This window comes from Chiloscyllium plagiosum, chromosome 29 (assembly GCF_004010195.1).
Source record: "Chiloscyllium plagiosum isolate BGI_BamShark_2017 chromosome 29, ASM401019v2, whole genome shotgun sequence".
Classification (NCBI taxonomy): Eukaryota; Metazoa; Chordata; class Chondrichthyes; order Orectolobiformes; family Hemiscylliidae; genus Chiloscyllium; species Chiloscyllium plagiosum.
The window spans coordinates 36,849,259-36,869,901 of NC_057738.1; the positions used below are offsets into that span (position 1 = coordinate 36,849,259).

The following is a 20,643-nucleotide window of genomic DNA, read 5'->3' on the forward strand; positions in this document are numbered from 1 at the left end:
TTAGTAAAGCTAGGTCACATGGTATACAGGGTGAGTTTGCCAATTGGATACATAATTGGCTTAATGGCAAGAAACCGAGAGTAATGGTAGAGGGTTGCTTTTCAGACTGGAGACCTTTGACCAGTGGTGTTCCACAGGAATCAGTTCTGGGTCCTCTTCTATTTGTTATTTATATAAATGATTTGGATGGGAATATAAAAGGCATGGTTAGTAAGTTTTCAGAGGATAACAAAATTGATGGCATTGTACACAATGAAGAACCATTCCTAAGATTACAATGGGATCTTGATCAAATTGGTCAATGGGCTGAAATATGGCAGATGGAATTCATTCTGAATAAATGCGAGATATTGCATTTTGGTACAACAAACAAGGGTGGGGTTTATACAATTAATGGTAGAGCCTCAGATAGTGTTGTACAACAGAGGGATCTAGGATTGCAGGTACATAATTATTTGAAATTTGTGTCACATATAAACAGTGTGGTTAAAAAGGCATTTGACCCCTTGCCTTCATGTCTCAGTGCTTTGAGTATAGGAGTTGGGATATTATGTTGCGGTTGTACAGGACATTGGTGAGGCTTCTTCTGGAATACTGTGTCCAGTTCTGGTTGCCCAGTTATAGAAAGGATATTCTCAAGCTGGAGAGGGTTCAGAACAGATTTACCTGGGTGTTGCCGCGTATGGAAGATTTGAATTACTATCGATTCTGCTATAACATGTGTTTCTTCAACGCGAATTGGCTTTAACACAATTGAAGAATTTTGATCGATATTTGTAGAACGCAAACTTTCCTTACTTGTAATGGCTATAGTGCAGTTCTGGCTCCATTAGTTTAAATGGCGTGGCTATTGTGCAATTTTCTTATAATGTACGATCACATGGGTCCACAGGAGCCAATCGGACTGCCCAGTCACCACCCATTTAAATTTTCCCAACCACTCCCTTTCCAACATGACCTTCCTTGGCCTCCTCTATTGCTAAAACAAACGACAGCTCCTATTGGAGGAACATCATCTTATCTTCTGTCTGGGCATCCTCCAGCCCAGAGGACTCAACATTTGAGTTCTCCAGTTTCAAATAACCTCCCTCCCCATCCCTCAACTCCCTTCCCAGTCCCTCTCCTCCCCTCCCTGCTCCCTGTCCCCAACCAGATTCATTCCCCCCATTGACCAACAAAGCCATACCCTCTACCTGCCTTCACCTACCCCCACTTCACCACCCTGCCCCTGTCTCCCCCTTTATCTGCAGCTCCCCACACCGACCCCCAGTCCTGAAGAAGGGTTACGCCCAAAACACCGACTTCTGCACCGCATGGTGCTGCCTGACTGGCTGTGTTCTTCTAGCCTCCTGCCCATTCTTACTTTGTATGGCTTCCATGTGAGTCCATCTGAAATAATCAAACATGCCTTGCAATTCAAGGACAGTTAAAGATGGGGAACAAATTCTTGCCAGTGACACCTCCATCCCATGAAAGATTAAATTTACTAAGATAGAGGCAAAGAGTTTCATCTGAAATGTGTGTGCACTTGAAATTTGTGCTTGAACTTATACCAAGGAGTCCGTTGTGGATTATTTAATTCATAGGCAGGTGTGATGCTTCTCATTCATCCTAAGTAAGACATCTAATGTTGTAGCCCATGCACTTAAATTCTTCAGAAAAAGGTATGCCTTAAAATTCGCTTCTCTAATGAATCAAGTCATTTTTTTCAAATATTTGATGAGACCTGTATTCTCACCATTAAGAATTACAAACATTTGCTGTTCACATTTGAGCCCTGCAACTTACAAAATGTCTTTTAATTGCTCATGCTTTGTTAGCAGTATTGGAAATAGCATTCAACATATTCAAATGTAGCTAAAATCTGAATTGGGAAACAGATTCAAAAGGGAGAAGTGTCAAAATCTGCAATGGACTGATTATTACAGATCTTTGATCAGTGAGGCTTATACTACTGCCAAAGCAGCCAAATCCTTGTCACCTGTAGCTTGGGGTGAAGCTTTTCACTCTGTTATTTTGTAATGGTGACATCCTGCAAGGCTGTGAGAAATTGCAAGAACTGAGATTCAGCACTATTCTTTACTTGCTCCTCCCTATATATGTAATTTACACCGGCTCCACAGTCCTGTGAGACTTCTGCATTCCTCTAATCAAGGTCTCTTGAGCATCCCCAATTTTAATCATATCATCATGGGTCATCATGATTTCACTTGCTTAGGCTCAAAGCTCTTAAAAACTGTCCTTACACAAGAACCCAAGAAAGGATATAATTATCAAAGAAGGAGTGTAGTGAAGGCTCACCAGACTTGTTTCCCAGAATAGCAGAATTATTGCTCCTATTTTCTATGTTTACACCTCTCTGCACTTTCCACCTTATGCCCTTCTTTAAGATGCTGCTTAAAATCTACCTTTAACCAAGTTTACGGTCCTCTAAACTAATACCTCCTAATGTGGCTCAGAATCATACTTCATTTTATCACGTTACTGTGAAGCACCTTGGGATCTTTCACTCTGTTAAAGGCATTGTACAAATATAATTTGTTGTTGATGATATTCGGGGTGAGACCACAAGAAAAGCTCCTTAGACATCAAGCAATCTGAGCAGTTGCAGCATATGTAAAAACATCAGTCAGCATTTCCATTTTGGAACAGATGAAATTAGGAACTTACATGAGAAATCATGGGAACTGGTCAATATTCCAAGACTTTGTTGTGTAGCATGCTGGAACATTCCTCAGAATGGTCTTTGAGAGAGCTGAATGCATTGAATTGTATCCCCTGACTTGGGAACAAATGCCATTTCTGACTTCGTATTGACCACATCATGAACAATATGCTCAAATCTGACAGATTGTCACTAGTAGGTGGACAACTTTCTCACAGGTAGTGGAAGCTTTGAGGACAGAGTAGGTCTCTTCAGGCTGTCAGTTATCAGGGACTACACACATTAAAATAAGACTGTTTGATTTCCATGCTACTCCAGGGAGTTGACCCATCAGTCACTGCTTCTACCTGAAATTTCAAAATTGTGCTGCTGATAATTCCCCTTGTTGGTGTCTTTGCCACTGCCTTGTTGGCTTAATCGGAAACCTACACCTCCAACTTTCTTGGAGGTGTCTTCACCAGCAGAAGTCATTGAGAGGTTGGTTAAAGATAAATCTGATATAGGAAAGGTAATTGATATAAAGAAGAAAGTAAAAAGGCTCATTCTCAAAAGTTAATTCATATTGGTACAAATACCTGGAAATAATAATAATTTGGACTACCATAAATGGAATTTGCTGATAACCTCTTGAAGGACAGTGGATGTAAATATAAAATTAACCTTATATTAGCTCCTGTCCTGTGTCATTAAGTCACATATCACGCAAAACTAGGTTAAAAATGTATTATAAAAATGTAAACAAAAATTACTCCACTAACCTTTCTTCAGACTAGTGGATTAGAAATGTTAACACTGTTTTCTCTCCACAGATGCTGCCAGACCTGCTGAATTCTGCAGCATTTTTCTGTTTTTATTTCAGATTTACAGCATCTGCAGTTCTTTGTTTTATTTGGTTGTATTAAGGCTGCTGTTTTTGGTAATGTGAGTATAGAAAACCTCGCCCTACATGTTACACAGTACAGCCCAATTATGACCAGCTCTCAGCCACAATGTAAATTCTGATCATTCCCCAAAACGGAATCTCAAAAAAGAATGAGAACAGTAGAAACTTTGAAAAGAACCCAAAAATGTATTTTAAAATTCTATTTTGGAAGTTACATGGTCAGTATTGATTCTGGTTTTGCATTACAGATGTGCTAAATTAACTGATTTTAACTTTCACACTACACTGTTGGGAAGTCTCCAGATTTTTGGCCAGGCCTGTGAATTACTAGACCAACAGTATAATTATGTTGCCACCATGTCCATTGCCTGCGTAAGGTTGATTATTTTAACTGTAAACATATACCGATTTTGCAAAAAACATTATGCTTCTGTAAATTGTTTTCATACATTTGTAGTACTTTCTCTCAGTGCATTTTTTCCTTTCTTGTAGGAATTTGTCACAAAAGTTGCTCGTTTATTAGAAAGTCCTTCAACAGTAATTCGAGCAAAAGCTTTCCTTGTCTTATTGGAAGTTTTAAGAAACAACAAGGAGATGTTGTTGCTTTGTTGCCAGACAAGGTAAAGAGAACAATAAGAATCCACGCACAAAATTATGTTGTCATTCACTTAATTTTATCCACTGATAATCTGGTCGTGAATTTTATCTACAAACTACACAGTTATGGTTGTTCTGAATACTATGAATATACTTCACAATTTTTTTCAGTACCTGTTGAGCTGCGTCTGGATCCTTTCGATTTGATTTGGGCAATATTTTATATGCATGAAATTTTGTTGAGACTTTCAGATTACAGAAGAAAGATTGTTTGAAATTTTATATAACTAAGTTTTTTTAAATTGGGAAAGCAAAATGAAAGACTTACTGCTAGATACCACAAGGAAGTTGAAGGAAATAATAGAATTTTGATTATTTTTGGTAAGAGTACTGGTAACTTAATGATGGATAGTATCAACAAGCTATTATTTTCCAAAACTCTAGCGGTGGTAAAATGGGTTGTCTGTTTTCATTGCTGCTACCTATTAGTGTGGAATATTTATAAGGATAATTTGAACTGACAGAAATTGTGCTGGTCAAGAATTTGCAAGGGACGAGTGCACTGCCAATTGGATGTCATAAGTTGGATGTCCATTTGATTTTGGGGCTCTGGTTTCATGTAAACAAACTTGCTATTCTGCTGTTTCTAAATGAGCACCAATAGGTAGGTGGGGTGAGTCAGGAAACCTAGTAGTGCCCAGCAGAGGCTGAAAAACCACAGAGGCACTGACAGATGACAGGGTGACTTTTGTGTGGACAAGAAAACATTCATGCTCACTTTAGCAGAAGGTGAATTGATTTTTAAAAAGCTCATCATATTTTCCAAGTAGCCTCTTAGGATTCCTACTGTTGATTGATTTGTTCTGTATTCTGTGCTATGCAGCAAGACTTGAGCAGTTAAGTTGCATAAGTCTAACTACTGGAACCCCAAAATTGCAGCATGATCCTGCATGTATTTCATTAGACTCAGATTTAAATACACACAATATGACTCCTGCCTGTTTTGAATAGAAATACAGATTACTTAAAATATTGTCTGTTGCAAATTGTAATAGCTTGCCTTGGGCAGAAACTCTGCAGAAATTCATTTTTTCAAGTTTTGTCTTTCTACTTCCCATTTGTGCTGAAAAATAAGGTGGTAATCATACAAAAATGACCCCATCATTATATTTGGACCTCAGCTAAGAAAAAAGGATCCAGTTTTGCAAATTGACTCTTTTTCTTACTTGGTTTGATTGCAAATGTATCACTCTGACATTCATAACCAGAGAAACCTGTGTCAGTTGTATTTTGTGAGTTCAACCATCTACTACAATGTCAAAACTGAAACTAAATACGCCTTATATTTCCAAAAAAAGTGTTGTTTTACCCTCTTGCCCATTGTTTGACTGCCTTTCTGTGCCTGATCTCCTGCTTTTTGATACTTGTCTGAATTCCTCTTGTAATGTTGCCCATGCTCACTTTCACCTGTTCCTACCCCTGCAAATACAACCCATTCCTGCTACCTCTCATGATATCAGGAGAATTCAAATGAAATAAAGTGCCATGTTTATCTCCAAACAAACTATTTTAGCAGCTCATTTTTTCCTCATTTGCAGCACACTGAGCTAATGATCAATGGACTTCAGGTTAAAGGATCATTACAGTATAAATTGCAGGATAAATATCAGAGTTTAAAGGAAAGAAATGGTTCTATGAAATATGATTACATATTAAAAGAAGGAACTAATTTCTTCCACAGAAGCTATGTAAAAAATGGTTAGTTAGAAATGTGCCTGTGTTTTTTTTAATTTAATAGGAATTGCAGTTGATTTTGTTTCACTATTCCGACAAAGCAGGAGATCTTCATAGTCACATGTATTGTGTGTTTTCTAAGTATACATGGTTGAAATTAGAAAAAGTTTACCTCTGCCCCTGAAGATATGGTGCCAAGTGGGACCCCTCAGTCTCGATATCGGCCAAAAAAATCAATGTGGTCTGTACTAAGCAAGGTCATTAGTTTAATAAAGTAAGGCAGCCTGACTCGGTTCTGTCCAGCAACACAGAGGTTAAAGCTTCTGTGCTCTGTGGAGAAATTGCGCGATTACAATTGAAAAATAGGCATTTTTATTATGTTTTTTGAGAGACAATACAGTCTTAATTACAGGAAAAGTCCAATCAACTGTAATATGATGAAGTGATTGGCAGCAGTTTAATCCAATGGTATTCCCTGAAAAAGGGTTCTTAATTATGTAAATCACCAACTTATGGTAGGAGTTCAAGGTTAGTTCGAATGGTCAATTAATGTGTCAGGATTCATTTTATGAAAACTCCATTGTTTGCCTTATCTTCTTTTTCAGCTAATCCAGCAAAGTAACTGTACAGGTTCACAAAGTCAAATCATAACCTGCAGCTATTTTGTTGTGTTATTTTAAATTGAAAAGCCATTTTGTTGTTAATAAAAACCTACATATATTTGTTGCTTCTGACAACAGCCTAAGTTCAAATTTTAAATCCTCATACCCAATGTCTTCTGTAGAGGAGGGTAGAGGATATATTACAAGGATAGGTGATAAATAACAACAAGATGATGTTTTCAAACTCATGAAAGATACATTTCTTGATTTTCATACTTAATGGGATGGAGAAAGCACTTTACAAAACATAATTTGAGTTAATGTAAGTAATGCCACTGGAAATTTGCTGTGCATAGAGTCTATTAGTGTGTCATATCTTGGTACAGAAGCAGCAATAGCTGATCTTCATCTTCTGTGATACAGTACTCCACTGCGCTTTCTGGTTTCTGCACATGAATGCAATTTTTGAGAAACTATCAACTGAATGCAAGTCACTAAATTGGCCACATTGCATGTTGAAGGACAGAGGTAAATTAGCAGACCATATTAGGCATCAAAATATCTCAAGTAATTTTCTGGTTGCACTGTTTGTATCATTGAGCATATTGTTATCTACATTTGTTGGACAGAATTCATATAGATTTTCTGACTTTGAAGAGAGTGCAGCAACATCTCCATTTTACTTGCCAGTTTGTAGTGGCATGACCCCTTGAATTTGGAGGAAAATTGTAGAAGCTTTCATTAAAGATGCGTTAAACTGCGCTGAAATTAACAAAGATGGCTGAAGTCCTTTTGAAGAAGTAATTGGTCATGAAGACCAGTGTCACAACCCTTGGATGGAAGTTTAATAGACCATAGCCTTCTGGATTGATTGTGCTACCTAAGACTGAGTGATGCCCCCATCTGGCAAAAAAATAAAATGCTGTTATGGGGAAAATCACAAGTCTCGGAGTCAAGAGTCAGGGATCAATGACAGAGTTTATTGTACCAGGAAATACCGGAGCTCCTGGGAGAGAAAGTCACCAACAGTGGTCAGCTGTGGTGCTTCTCTCGACTCGGACCACATGTCAAATACTTTTATACATCTTGTGATACAACAGGTCAGTCATCAGATTATTCTCTTTGTAACATGATTTGTTTATCGTAATCATTCCAGAATCGTTGATAGTTCGATACAGTCATTGTCAGTTCCACTGCAACCTTTGTTAATTTCAGCGCAGTTTGTTGCCAGTTTCAATGCAGACATTGTCAGTTTCAATGTTTGCGCAGAAGTCCATTGCTGTAATAATGAGCACTAATTGCTCTTCCTGAGAGTGATGATTACTACAGCCCTGACTATTAGCACTTCATATTGCGTCCATATCAAGCTGTTAGCTTTTCTGTCAAAGGTGTTGGCTGCACTCAGACACTTCGGCAGGCAGTGTACGTTACTCATGTGTATTCTTTCCCCCATCCGCCCTAAACTAATCAACTAGGTTGTGAGTGCATTATGCTGGTGGCCACAGGCAGTGTCTATATTTTCTGTTGTCTCTCTCCCTATTGTAATCCAGAGGCCATCTTATGTGTCGAGTGGCCAACTGATGGCTCAGCGGCCATCTTGTGTGAGCGTGTGCCTAGTGTCACCCTGTCCAGTGCCATCTCCCACTGCAATGTGAAGAACTGATGACTTCAACAGATATGTTCTCAGTTGTAATTATATTCTTGAGAATGCTAAGCAATGATGGCGTAGTCTTCCTGAGGTTTATCATAACTGTTGATTGTACGTGAAGGAAGTGACCTTTGAAAAGCTATTGTTACATCGAGTTTTGATGTGCAAAGGAACTGTGAACAACTCTTAATTTATTTTGTTTTTGAAAGTGACCTTGCAGATAGTGAATAACATACTGGTTGCTATTAGCAATTGCCAGCATTCTTGTAAGAAACTGGATTGAATGTAGTGTTCTTTCTGTAACCTGTGGTACAATTTTTTGTTTTACACTGTAACCTCTCCATTCTGCAACATATAGAACCAAGTTATTTCTAAAGTTTGGAATTTTCTGCACTACAAAATGGTGTTAGAATGTTTAACCATATCAGAATTGGAATAAAAATAGATTACGTTTTACATGGATGAGGATTTGGGTAGGAGGATCCATAACTTAGGACATGCCTTGGGCCTCCTGACCATTGGTCCAAGACTTAGTATGCAGCTCAGGGAATCCATGAGTCCAGTCATGCCTGCAAGACCAACAGTGATCACCAATGGCGCAGAATTGCTGGGTTCTAAACAGCTGACAAATAAATATTTGCCTGAAGCGTTAAACAGTTACAAAGTATTATAGGCAATAATAACAACTATTTTACTTATCCACATACTTGATATTCTATATCTCTGCACCAAAGTGCTATAGTCCAGAGTTTGTGAGTTGCTTGGATCAGCTCAAAGGATTTTCAGACAATTGGTGTTTCCTTCCAATGGGTTTTCCCACTACAGAGGTCCTATTGTACCAGTTTTTGATTTATTTGTGTCAAATATAATTTTATGAAAATCCTGTAATGCAGAAAACATTATTTTTGTTAATACTTATAAACTATAACACATGTAGAGGAAGATAGTGTATTCATTGCTGTTGTCAATGTCAATCAAAAGGTTACAATCTGAAAATGAATGGAATCTAATTATGAATTATAGACTATCAATATACATTTAAAGTATGCTTGTTTAGCATTACTTTCTCAGGGATAGTAAAAGTTATGTTTAATGAGTCTTCTTATTGAAATACATTAAAGTTACATTCACCAATTTTATTCACATACAATCGAGTACGTTTCTTGATATGAAGTCTTTCAGATTTCTATTTTTCCATATGATCCATACGATATAAATCTCACAATGCTGTTTCTTAAGATCTAACTGGATAATGTTACTGGGAAATGTTTCCTCCTATATTTTCTTCGTTCCCCCAGTTTAGTTTATATGAAGACAAAAAAAATCTGTTCCTTATTCTGCAAGGTTATTGTACTTAGCAGTGCATTCCCTGTCATATCTGATCTTAAACCTGCAGTTTCTGCAACAATCTGATACCCTCTTGAGGCGTCTGCTACCTGTATGTATAACTTTACAAATAAGATGGTCAGTCAAATCTGGCAATAACACACACACACACACACACACACACGTGAATTTTGAGGCAACTAGCTTTCAGCCACAATTTCCTCTAATAGCATACAGTTTATGAAAAGCAAACATTTGAGTCAAATTTCTAATTATCTTTAATCGTACATGGAGCAGATGATGTGCATTTGACAAGTAATAAGTTCATAATTGATCATTTTAACATGCTTTATTATTTACAAATATGAACAATTTGAGATGAGACTGAACATTGCTATGCTCTCCATAAATTCAGTTCTTAATCATCTACTTTTAAAGTAGCCTATTTGGACTTATTGTGACATGCTTGACATCACATCTTACAGGGGGACTTGAACCCAATCCTTCCGGTTCAGAAATTGGGAGATATTTTCTAATCAGTCTATTTCACACTCCAGAGCAAGTGGGACTCGAATTCAGGTCTCTTGATTCAAAGACAGCGTGCCACAAGACCCTCAAGTGTGTTAATCATATCCATTGTTTTCAGGTGCCTCACCATCCACTTCATATTCAATGACAAAGCCTACAAACAAATCAACGGACACCCATAGGGTCACCAATATCAGTGCTCAAAGCGGAAGCAGTAGAAAGTGAGGACTGCAGATGCTGGGGATCAGAGTCGAGAATGTGGTGCTGGAAAAGCACAGCAGGTAAGGCAGCATCTGAGGACCAGGAGAACCTATGTTTTGGGCATAAGCCATTCCTGATGAAGGGTTTATGCCCGAAACGTCGATTCTCCTGCTCCTCAGATGCTGCCTCACCTGCTGTGCTTTTCCAGCACCACATTCTTGACTCATAGCGGAAGCAGAGACTAGAAAAGTAGTGCTCACATCTATCCAACCCAAACCTTGGGTCCACTAAATGGAGGACACCTTTGTCATCACAAAGTGGAACAAGTTAGATGAAACATACAACCATCAACAATATGTTGACAAGCATAAAATTCACAAAAGAGGAGGAGAATGACAACAGACTTCCATTCCTAGATGTGGCAGTTGAACATACAGTTAATGGAGAGCTTCAAATGAGTGTCTACAGAAAGACAACAAACACAGACCAAATACTTAACTTCAGAAGCAATTATCTCAATACCCACAAAAGGAGCTGCATCAAGACATTATTTCAACAACCTACATCACAGTGCAGCACCCAAGAACTACAAACAACAGAAGAAGAATATCTATACAACGTTTTCAAGGAAAATGGTACCCAACAAACACAATCCGCCGATTCCTCAGAAACAAATCCAAACAAGCAGTCACAACGCAACTGAAAACTATAGCCACATTATCTTACGTCAAAGACATATCAGAAATGACTTCCACTCTACTCAGACCCCTTGGCATCATGGTAGCCCATAAACCTACCAACACACTTAAGCAGCAACTAATGAACCTAAACGATCCATTAGATACCACCAGCAAAACTAACGTAATTTACAAAATACCATGCAAGAACTATAAAAAACACTACATCGAACAAACAAGCAGGAAACTTGCCACCAGAATACATGAATACCAACTAGTCACCAAAAGACATGACCCACGATCACTAGTTTTCATACATACAGACAAAGAAGGACACCACTTTGACTGGGACAGCACACACATCCTAGGACAGACGAAACAAAGACACGCATGAGAATTCCTAGAGGGCTAGCATTCTAACCGGAGCTCCATCAATAAACACATCGATTTAGGCCCCATCTACCTTTCCTTAAAAAAAAGAACCAGAAATGACATCACCCATCTTAAGAAATCAAGACCTATAAATAGAGAGTTGGGACATACCACCAGTGCTTCACCAGAGATTCTGATGATGTTACCTAGTAATGGTGATGAATCATCTGAAAACAAACCTTCCAGCTCAACGAGCTAACTTACATCCATGTCATCAATCGGAGCTACAAATCTTCTCAAAGATCACTATCAGGTGATCAGTATTAACTGATGGCTCATCTGTGCTTTCATATGGAAGTAGGCTGAATGAGAGATTTTGCTTGGAAGTCTGGAGTAAATGCAATGTGTGTCTCTGTGAATAAAAGCCTGGAAGTGAATAAAGACTAGGCTCTAGTATCCTAACCTTGCCACCAGGATAACAGAATTTTGCAACATTAAACATTTTATTGGTAATGTTGTGTAACTTTTACCAATATTGCTTTGTCAAGATTGCAAAAATGTCAATTGACAATATAAAATTCAAGGATATTGCACAGATGGATAAAAGTCAATTTTTTGTAAATATTTCTAAATCAATGTTACCTTGATGGGATATAATCATAAATCGGACTGTGGTAGATCATATTGAGGATGTTAACAAAAACTAAACATCTGTTAGATTTCTGCAGCATTGATAGCTTTAGGCCATATTTCAGAATAATTTCTTCAAGCAATCCTGTCATGTAAATGGAACATTAGCTAATCTTTGGGGGGGGTGGCTTTGTAGTTTAAAATTGTAATTTGAATTTTCATCTTGGTTTAAATTTACTTTAATTAATGCACAGATTCTTTCTTGTGCAGATAGTACATATATATTTCAAATATTAGTTTGAGAAAATATGGTGAAAATATTATGATTGTAAGTTATGTGCAGTTGATTACTGGGAAATTATATAGTATATATGTTGTAAGTTAATAATTAAATTTATGGGTTAGGTGACTATAAGAGAAGATTGACTCTGTGTTGAGTTAGAAAATAGGGGTTATGAGAAACCTTTCAAAGCTAACATATTTCAACATTTGTCTTTGGTACTAATCAACTCTGTTTTGTTAACTGCAGGTTAGTGATGTATATTGAAAGAGACAGCAGAAAAGCCACACAGGGAAAGGAACAGCAAAGCAACAATGAGTACCTGTCTAAATGCCTGGATCTGTTAATCTGTCATATTGTCCAGGAGTTACCAGGAATAATAGGTAAACTGAACAAATAATGTATGAAATATGGGGAAGACTAGTTTACTAATCATATTCTGACTCTATACTATGTGCAATTGGTGCAGAGTTGCTATTGTAATAGAATGTCTGCCTCCGTTAACAAGAATGCCAAGTTGTTTGCATTACAGCAGATACTCTAACACTTGAGACATCAACAGAAACCTTGTAGTCTGAAGGAGATACGAGCCAATTAAAAGCTTGTATCAAACTTGATTAAAAAGGTTTAGGTCCAAAACAAATATGGCATAGAATAGGTTACAGTTCAGTATCAGGATTAGTGGTGCTGGAAGAGCACAGCAGTTCAGGCAGCATCTGAGGACAGGCAAAATCCAAGTACAGTTCAGTATCGTTCAGTGTCTTCAAATATTTTTTAATGTTTCCTGAAACATTTTCAATGATACAAGGTTCAGATGGTCATAACCATGTCTTTTATTCATCTTTGATTGAAAGTGTACTGCTTTTAGCTATCTACTAAGAAGCTTTTTCAACTGAAGGGCACGGCATTGGTTCTGTTTTGCTTTGTTGCACTCTTGTACATTTCCCGAAGACTGGCAATAACCTAACATTAACAGAGTTTAAACATCATGGAATGATTTACTGTGTTAGCAAATGTTGGACACTTTTCAATACATATGGGCCAGCTGGGTTCAGGAAAGTTTGGTCTACATAGAGTCTGACAAAGGTCCTTAAAGGGACGGTTGGAAGTTGCCACAAACCAATAAATTTAATTAGAAGAAAGTATGCATAATATACATAACTAAATTTGTATGCAAATGGAATACTTCTCCCAGATCTAACAGGCCTAAAGTTCCAGAGTAGCAATCATTTCCTACACCTGGTTTGGCCTCCAGTGCAAACCAATTTCAAGTCATAAATTTAAAAAATTAATGCACAATTTGTTAAAAAATGTACCTAAGTACCATTCAAGCTATATTTAACCACCTGTTACTCTAACTAAAAGAGATGCCTGTTGTCCTTTTTGGACTATTAGTTTAATTAGCTTAATAAATCTAATTATTTACTTGTAAAGGAATATCTTGATACATTTTAATTGATGATGTGTTGTGAACACTGAGGTAATATGCATTACAAATGTGTAATTTACAATCTCTGGTTTGGCTTGGTTGCGGTTGTCAATGTACTTGTACCCATAATGATTATTCTAATGGAGTTGGAATATTATCCTTCATTAAGCGGTAAGTAAAAGTATGTTTGTGATTTTACTTAAAATCCTCAAAGATTGAAGGAGTTTGTTTTGGAATTGCCTGCATCGTTTGGTTTTCAGCAATAACTTCATCCAAAGGTTTCTTCAGTTGTGTGGGGTGTAAATTTCTGAAACATGAGAATAAAATATAGGTCTAAACCTGCAGATGATAAAATATATCATTGCAATGATGTATTGAATTTAGTGTGTACAGATGTATGGATGATCATGAGCTCTAGAAGGCTTATCTCACTATTTAACTTTTCTACATCTGAAATAATACAACATTGATATTTGAAGATGTCAATCACAAAGTAACTCTACTAAAAAATTGAATGATACTTATCTTTGATCTTAATTACATCTGATCATGGTGTAGTTCAATTATTTGGTTATAAAATCTGTGCTGTGAAAATGGAAGTAAATCAAAAAGTCACAGTAAATCAAAAATGTCTCACAAACTTGATTGAGTTTTTTGAAGAAGTAACAAAGAGGATTGATGAGGGCAGAGCGGTAGATATTATCTATTTGGACTTCAATAAGACGTTCGATAAGGTTCCCCGTGGGAAACTGATTAGCAAGGCCAGATCTCACGGAATACAGGGAGAACTAGCCATTTGGATACAGAACTGACTCAAAGGTAGAGGACAGAGGGTGGTAATAGAGAGTTGTCACTGGCCTCCAGTCTGAAAAACCAGTGGAGTGCCACAAGGATCAGTGCTGGGTCCTCTACTTTTTGTCATTTACATAAATGATTTGGATGCGAGCATAAGAGGTACAGTTAGTAAGTTTGTAGATGACACCAAAATGAGTCGCAGGTAGATAGGATAGTGAAGAAGGTGTTTGGTATGCTTTCGTTTATTTGTCAGAGTATTGAGTACAGGAGTTGGCAGGTCATGTTGCGGCTGTACAGGACATTGGTTAGGCCACTGTTGAAATATTGCGTGCAGTTGTGGTCTCCTTCCTATCAGAAAGATGTTATGAAACTTGAAAGGGTTCAGAAAAGATTTACAAGGATGTTGCCAGGGTTGGAGGATTTGACCTATAGGGAGAGGCTGAACAGGCTGGGGCTGTTTTCCCTGGAGAGTCTGAGGCTGAGGGGTGACCTTATAGAGGTTTACAAAATTATGAGGTGCATGCATCGGGTAAATAGACAAAGTCTTTTCCCTGGGGTCAGGAAGTCCAGAACCAAAGGACATAGGTTTATGGTGAGAGGGGAAAGATATAAAAGAGACCTAAGGGGCAACTTTTTCACACACAGTGGTACGAGTATGGAATGAGCTGTCAGAGGATGTAATGGAGGCTGGTACAATTGCAACATTTAAGAGGCATTTGGATGGGTATATGAAAAAGAAGGGTTAGGAAGGATATGTGCCGGGTGCTGGCAGGTGGGACTAGATTGGGTTAGGATATCTGGTCGGCGTGGACGGGTTGGACCGAAGGGTCTGTTTCCATGCTGTGTATCTCTATGATTCTATAGGATCCAAAGATTCAAATTGGCAGCTCCAAATATGGCAGAATGCCATTGAAATGTTATCTCTGCGTGAAAACTCTATGTAACATTTAAAGTGTGGCCTCATGTTTATTTTCTGGCATTTAAACATGGAGTTTTGTAACAGTGGAGAGTTTCTCAGTTGTTGCAAAAATGGCAGAAATTGCCCGAAAGAGAAAATCCCGTTCCTATGCATGCCTTAGTTGTGGAGGCGGAAGTGTGTTCAGGATGGGAGGTGCGCATTTCTGCAAGGTAGTTGCCCAAATAAATCAGCAGCTGCCTCTGGTCATGTGTGATGTTGGTAATGTAGGAGTGCAAAGTCAGGATGTGCGCTGATTAAATCTGGTCTGAACTTTGTTGGTTTGATTCACTGACCACTGTTCCCTTTTGGAGAGGTAAGATAACATAAGACCATAGACATAGGAAGAGATTTCACCATTTGGCCTATTGAGTTGGCTTCGCCATTCAATCATGGCTGGTATGTTACTCAGGAGAAAGTGAGGTCTGCAGATGCTGGAGATCAGAGCTGAAAATGTGTTGCTGGAAAAGCGCAGCAGGTCAGGCAGCATCCAGGGAACAGGAGAATCGACGTTTCGGGCATAAGCCCTTCTTCAGGAAGGTATGTTACTCAACCTATCTTATCCCCATAGCCCTTGATCCCCTTACTAGTCATGAACTGTCTATCTCTGTCTTAATTGCACTCAATGATTTGGCCTCCACAACCTTCTGCGGCAATGTATTCCACAGATTCACCATTCTCTGGCTGAAGAAATACCCCCTCAATTTAGTTCTAAAGGATCGTCCCTTCATGCTAAGACTGTGTTCTCAAGTCCTTGTTTCTCCTACTAGTGAAAACATCTTCTCCATGTCCACTCTATCAAAGCCTCTCAGTATTCTGAGAATTTCATTGAGATTCCCCTGTCATGTTTCTCAACTCCATTGCGTATAGACCCACAATCCTTAACTGCACCTCATATGACAAGCCCTTCATCTCTGGGATCATTTTTGTAAATCTTCTCCAAGGCCAGCACGTTCTTCCTTAGATACAAGGCCGAAAACTGCTTACAATATTCTAAATGCAATTTGACCAGAGCTTGATATAGCCCAATACATCCCTGATTTTGAATTCTAGTCATAGAATCATACAGCACAGAAACAGACCCTTTGGACCAAATCGTCCATGCTGACCAAGTCTGACTTGCCTACATTTGACTCACATCACTCTAAACCTTTCCTGTTCATGAACTCTCCAAACGTCTTTTAAATGTTGTAACTGTACCTGCCCATTTGAAATTAATGAGTACCTTAGAGAGGAGGTAGTGCCTAGAGGTACCATTGCTAGACTATTAATCCAGAGAAGAAAGTGAGGTCTGCAGAAGCTGGAGATCAGAGCTGGAAATGTGTTGCTGGAAAAGCGCAGCAGGTCAGGCAGCATCCAGGGAACAGGAGAATCGACGTTTCCTGAAGAAGGGCTTATGTCCGAAACGTCGATTCTCCTGTTCCCTGGATGCTGCCTGACCTGCTGCGCTTTTCCAGCAACACATTTCCAGCTAGTAATCCAGAGATCCTGGCTGACGGATTTGAATTCACTGAAAATCTGGAATTAAGGATCTAATGATGACCATGAAACGTTGTAGATTGTTGGACAAACCTTTATGATCTATTATGATCTAAAGCTTTCCCTAATGTCCTTCAGGGAAGGAAACTGTCATCCTTACCTGGCCTATATGTAACTCCAGACCCATAGCAATGTGATTGACTCTTAACTGCCCACAGGGCTTTTATGGATAGGCAATAAATGCTACTCGAGGTAGTGTTGCCCACATCCTGTAAATGCTTTTTAAAAATTATTTGTCTTCCTAACTATTAACTGAATCTGCATGGTAACCTGAAAAGAATGCTGAACTAGGATTACCAAATTCCTTTGTGCTTCAGATTACCAAAACCTTGCCCCAATTAGAAAATAGACTAGGCCTCTCTTCTTTCTACCGAAGTGCATAACCTCACACCTTCCAACATTGTATTCCATCTGCCACTTTTTGCCCACTCTCCTAGCCTGTCCAAGTTTTTCTACAGCGTCACTGCCTCCCCAACACGACCTGTCCCTCCAATAATCTTTGTACCATCTGAAAACTTATCAACAATGACCTCAGTTCCTTCTTCCAGATTGTGAATGTAGAACATGAATAGTTGTGGTCCAAACACTAACCCTGTAGAACTCCAGTAGTCACTGAATGCCATGTGAAAAAGACTCCCTTATTCCCATTCTCTGTCAATCAGCCAGTCCTCTCTCCAAGTAATACCTTGCCCGAACACCTTGGGCTGCTATCTTATTTAGTTACTTTCTGTGTGGCACCTTATCAAAGGAAATCCAAATAGGTCATGACCACTGGCTTTCCTTTATCTAACTCGCTTGCTAGTTCCTCAAAGAATTCAACAGATTTAACAGGCATAACCTCTCCTTGATGTAGCTGTGCTGACCCAGCCCAATTTTCCATGCACTTCCAAATACTGTACAATCTGATCTTTAATAATGGATTCTAAAATATCACTAACAACCCATGACAGGCTATCCAGCCTATAATTTCCCGTCTTCTGCCTCTCTCTCCTCTTAAACAGGTATATTACATTAGCTGTTTTCAGTCCTCTGGAATCCTTCCGAATCCAGTGATTCCTGAAAGATCACCATTAATGGCTCCACAGTATCCTCAGCTATCTCCTTCAAAATGTTCATGTGTAGTCCATCAATCTGGGTGATTTATCTACCTTTGAACCCTTCAGGTTTCCCAGTACCTTCTCCTTAGTGAAGGCCACTACACTCACCTCTTCCCCCAGCTCTATTGAGATTCTACTATGCTACTGATGTTTTCCACTATGAAGACTGATACAAAATACCTGTTCAGTTCCTCCACCATTTCTTTGATCCCCCTTACTACTTCTCCAGCCTCATTTTCCAGCAGTAGAATATCCACTTTTGCCTCTCTCTTATCTTTTATATCTCTAAAAAAGCTCTTGCATTCTTCTTTTATATTACTAGCTAGTTTATCCTTTTATTTCATCTTCTCCCTGTTTTATTGCTTTTTCAGTTATCCTCTGCTGGTTTTTAAAGGCTTCCCAATCCTCTAGTTTCCCACTAACTTTCACCATCTTGCGTGTTTTTTCTTTACTTTTATGCTATTCCTAACTTCCCTCATCTCATCCTTCCCTGAGTACATTTCTTCTTCCTTGGAATGAATTTCTGCTATGCCTCCCAAATTGCCACCAGATACTCTTACCATTGCTGCTCCATTGTAATCCTTGCTGGGTTTCCCTTCCAATCAGCTCTGGCCAGCTCCTCTTTCATGTCTTTTGGAGTTGTCTTTACTCAATTGTAATACCATTACATCTGATTTGAGCTTCTCCCTCTCAAACTGCAGGGTGAATTTTATCATGTTATGATAACTGCTGTCTAGGGGGTTCCTTCATTTTAAGCTCCCCAATCAAGTCTGCATGGAATCAAGGACTGGCATGAATTGACATTAATTTGGCATTGAGTGAGAAATGGCCATAAGGATGGGTACAGAGCATAGGTTGGCATGGAACTCATGAGATGGTATGTGTGTACGTGGTGGGCTCTGTGAAGTGTGTTAGAGATGAGAGATGTTTTATGTTTTATTCTTTTTAATATTTTGGCACAGTGCTGAAGCCCCAGGGTACATCTGCCCAGGACGCCTCTGTTCGCAGCATCTTCCCCATTCATTCCGGGGTCACTCAATCTCACTCCCAGTAAACCACACCACTAAAGTGGATTTCCAGCTTCCTGGGACTTTCTGTCAGATAGTTTGCAACTCCAGGAAGTGCCCCAAATCTCTGTGTCAGGCAAGAAAATTCAGTCCTCAGAGTTTTGATTACTGTGGTAAGATTTCAAGTGGTTAGTCTTACTTAGCTGTTGACACTGTCGTTAGAAATCTGGCCATGTTTGGAAACAGATAATTCATTTGCATTAAAATTGTTCTTCGAACAAACATCCAGATGAAAGCTGCTGCATTACTTCAGAATGTGGAAAACTTAAATGGAAATTCTCTCCAGAAAAGCAATGCAAAGAGATATTTATTAAAATAAACTGTATAGCTTTTTTATCATTGTATCCATAAAATAAACAATCACAAGTGATTTAAACATATTATAGAACCAAAAACAGAAATTTCTGGAAAAACTCAGCAGGTCTGGCAGCATCTGTGAGAGAAATCAGAGCTAACATTTCGCATCAGTGCCCCTTCTTAACTGATGAGTTTTTCCAGCAATTTATGTTTTTGGTTCTGATTTCAAGTAACCACAGTTCTTTTGGTCTTTGTTTATGAGAGAAACAGTTTGTTGATTTATGCTATCACTAGTTTTGTAAGCTAATAGTTAGTCTGTCATTATTTCCCTGAGCTCAGTCAGGTAAGGGTCTCTCCTACACTTGTTACAATAATGTTTTCATAAGTGTATTTTTGGTTTTATTTTTCTGCTCTTCGTTGTCACATTACAAAATTAATGTCAGTCCCTGGCCGAGCCTGCTTATGGCTTAGAAAATAATATTAAATATTTCTTTAATTAGTTTTTGAGTTTTATTTTCCATTTTGGCTCTACTCTAAATCCTACACCCATCTCCAGTCCTGAAGAAGGATTACATCTGAAACGTCAACTTCTCCACCTCTGGTGCTGCCTGGCTTGCTGTGTTCTTCCAGCCCTCCTCCCTGTCTACTCTAATAATGGCAGCTTTGTGAGGGAAATTATACATCATGGTATAAAAGGAACAGTAGTAATGTGAATACAAGATTGACTGAGTTATAGGACTTAGAGAATAATGCTTAATGGATATTTTATGGGCTCAAGGAAGATTTATAGTGGACCTCCCCAGGAATCGATATTGCAACCATTGCTATTCCAGATAAATGTTAGTAATCTGGATCTTGTGTGTGACTGGAACAATTTCAAAGGTTGCACGTGGCACTAAACTTGGAAGATTTGTAAACTGTGAGGAGGACAGTGTGAAACTCCACAAGGGCATTGGCAAGTTGTTGGAGTGGGCAGATAGGTCGCAGATGGGGTTTGAGGCAACATGGTAGCTTAATGGTTAGCGCTGCTGCCTCACAGCACCAAGGACTTGGGTTCAATTCCAGCCTTGGCCAACTGTCTGTGTGAAGTTTGCACATCTCCCTGTGTCTGAATGGGTTTCATCTCATTTTTCTTTTATTTCAAAAATATACTTTATTCATATATATTTAATCTATACAATTGGACATGTTATCATTCTGTAAACATTCAATTTCTTTACGTATCGAAACAGGGTGATCATTCGTATTCACAGGTTGGTGCGATTACATTGAGCTCAGACGCCAGCGGAGCCCAAATGACTGCGTGGGCCCCCTGTTCTTC

The 20,643-nt window shown here is 38.7% G+C and overlaps 1 protein-coding gene across 21 annotated transcripts in view; it reads left to right on the forward strand.

The window, feature by feature from the left end:
- The window catches only part of ulk4 (unc-51 like kinase 4), a 497,483-nt gene that overhangs the window by 166,450 nt on the left and 310,390 nt on the right, over positions 1 to 20,643 (forward strand). For all 21 annotated transcript variants that reach the window (XR_006315934.1, XR_006315935.1, XM_043719550.1 and 18 more), the window contains 2 exons: positions 4,041 to 4,168; positions 12,393 to 12,526. Coding sequence is in view for 19 of the 21 variants with exons in the window: in XM_043719550.1 (XP_043575485.1) it covers positions 4,041 to 4,168; positions 12,393 to 12,526 (262 nt within the window). In the remaining 2 variants the exon portion in view is untranslated. The remainder of the gene's footprint in view (positions 1 to 4,040; positions 4,169 to 12,392; positions 12,527 to 20,643) is intronic.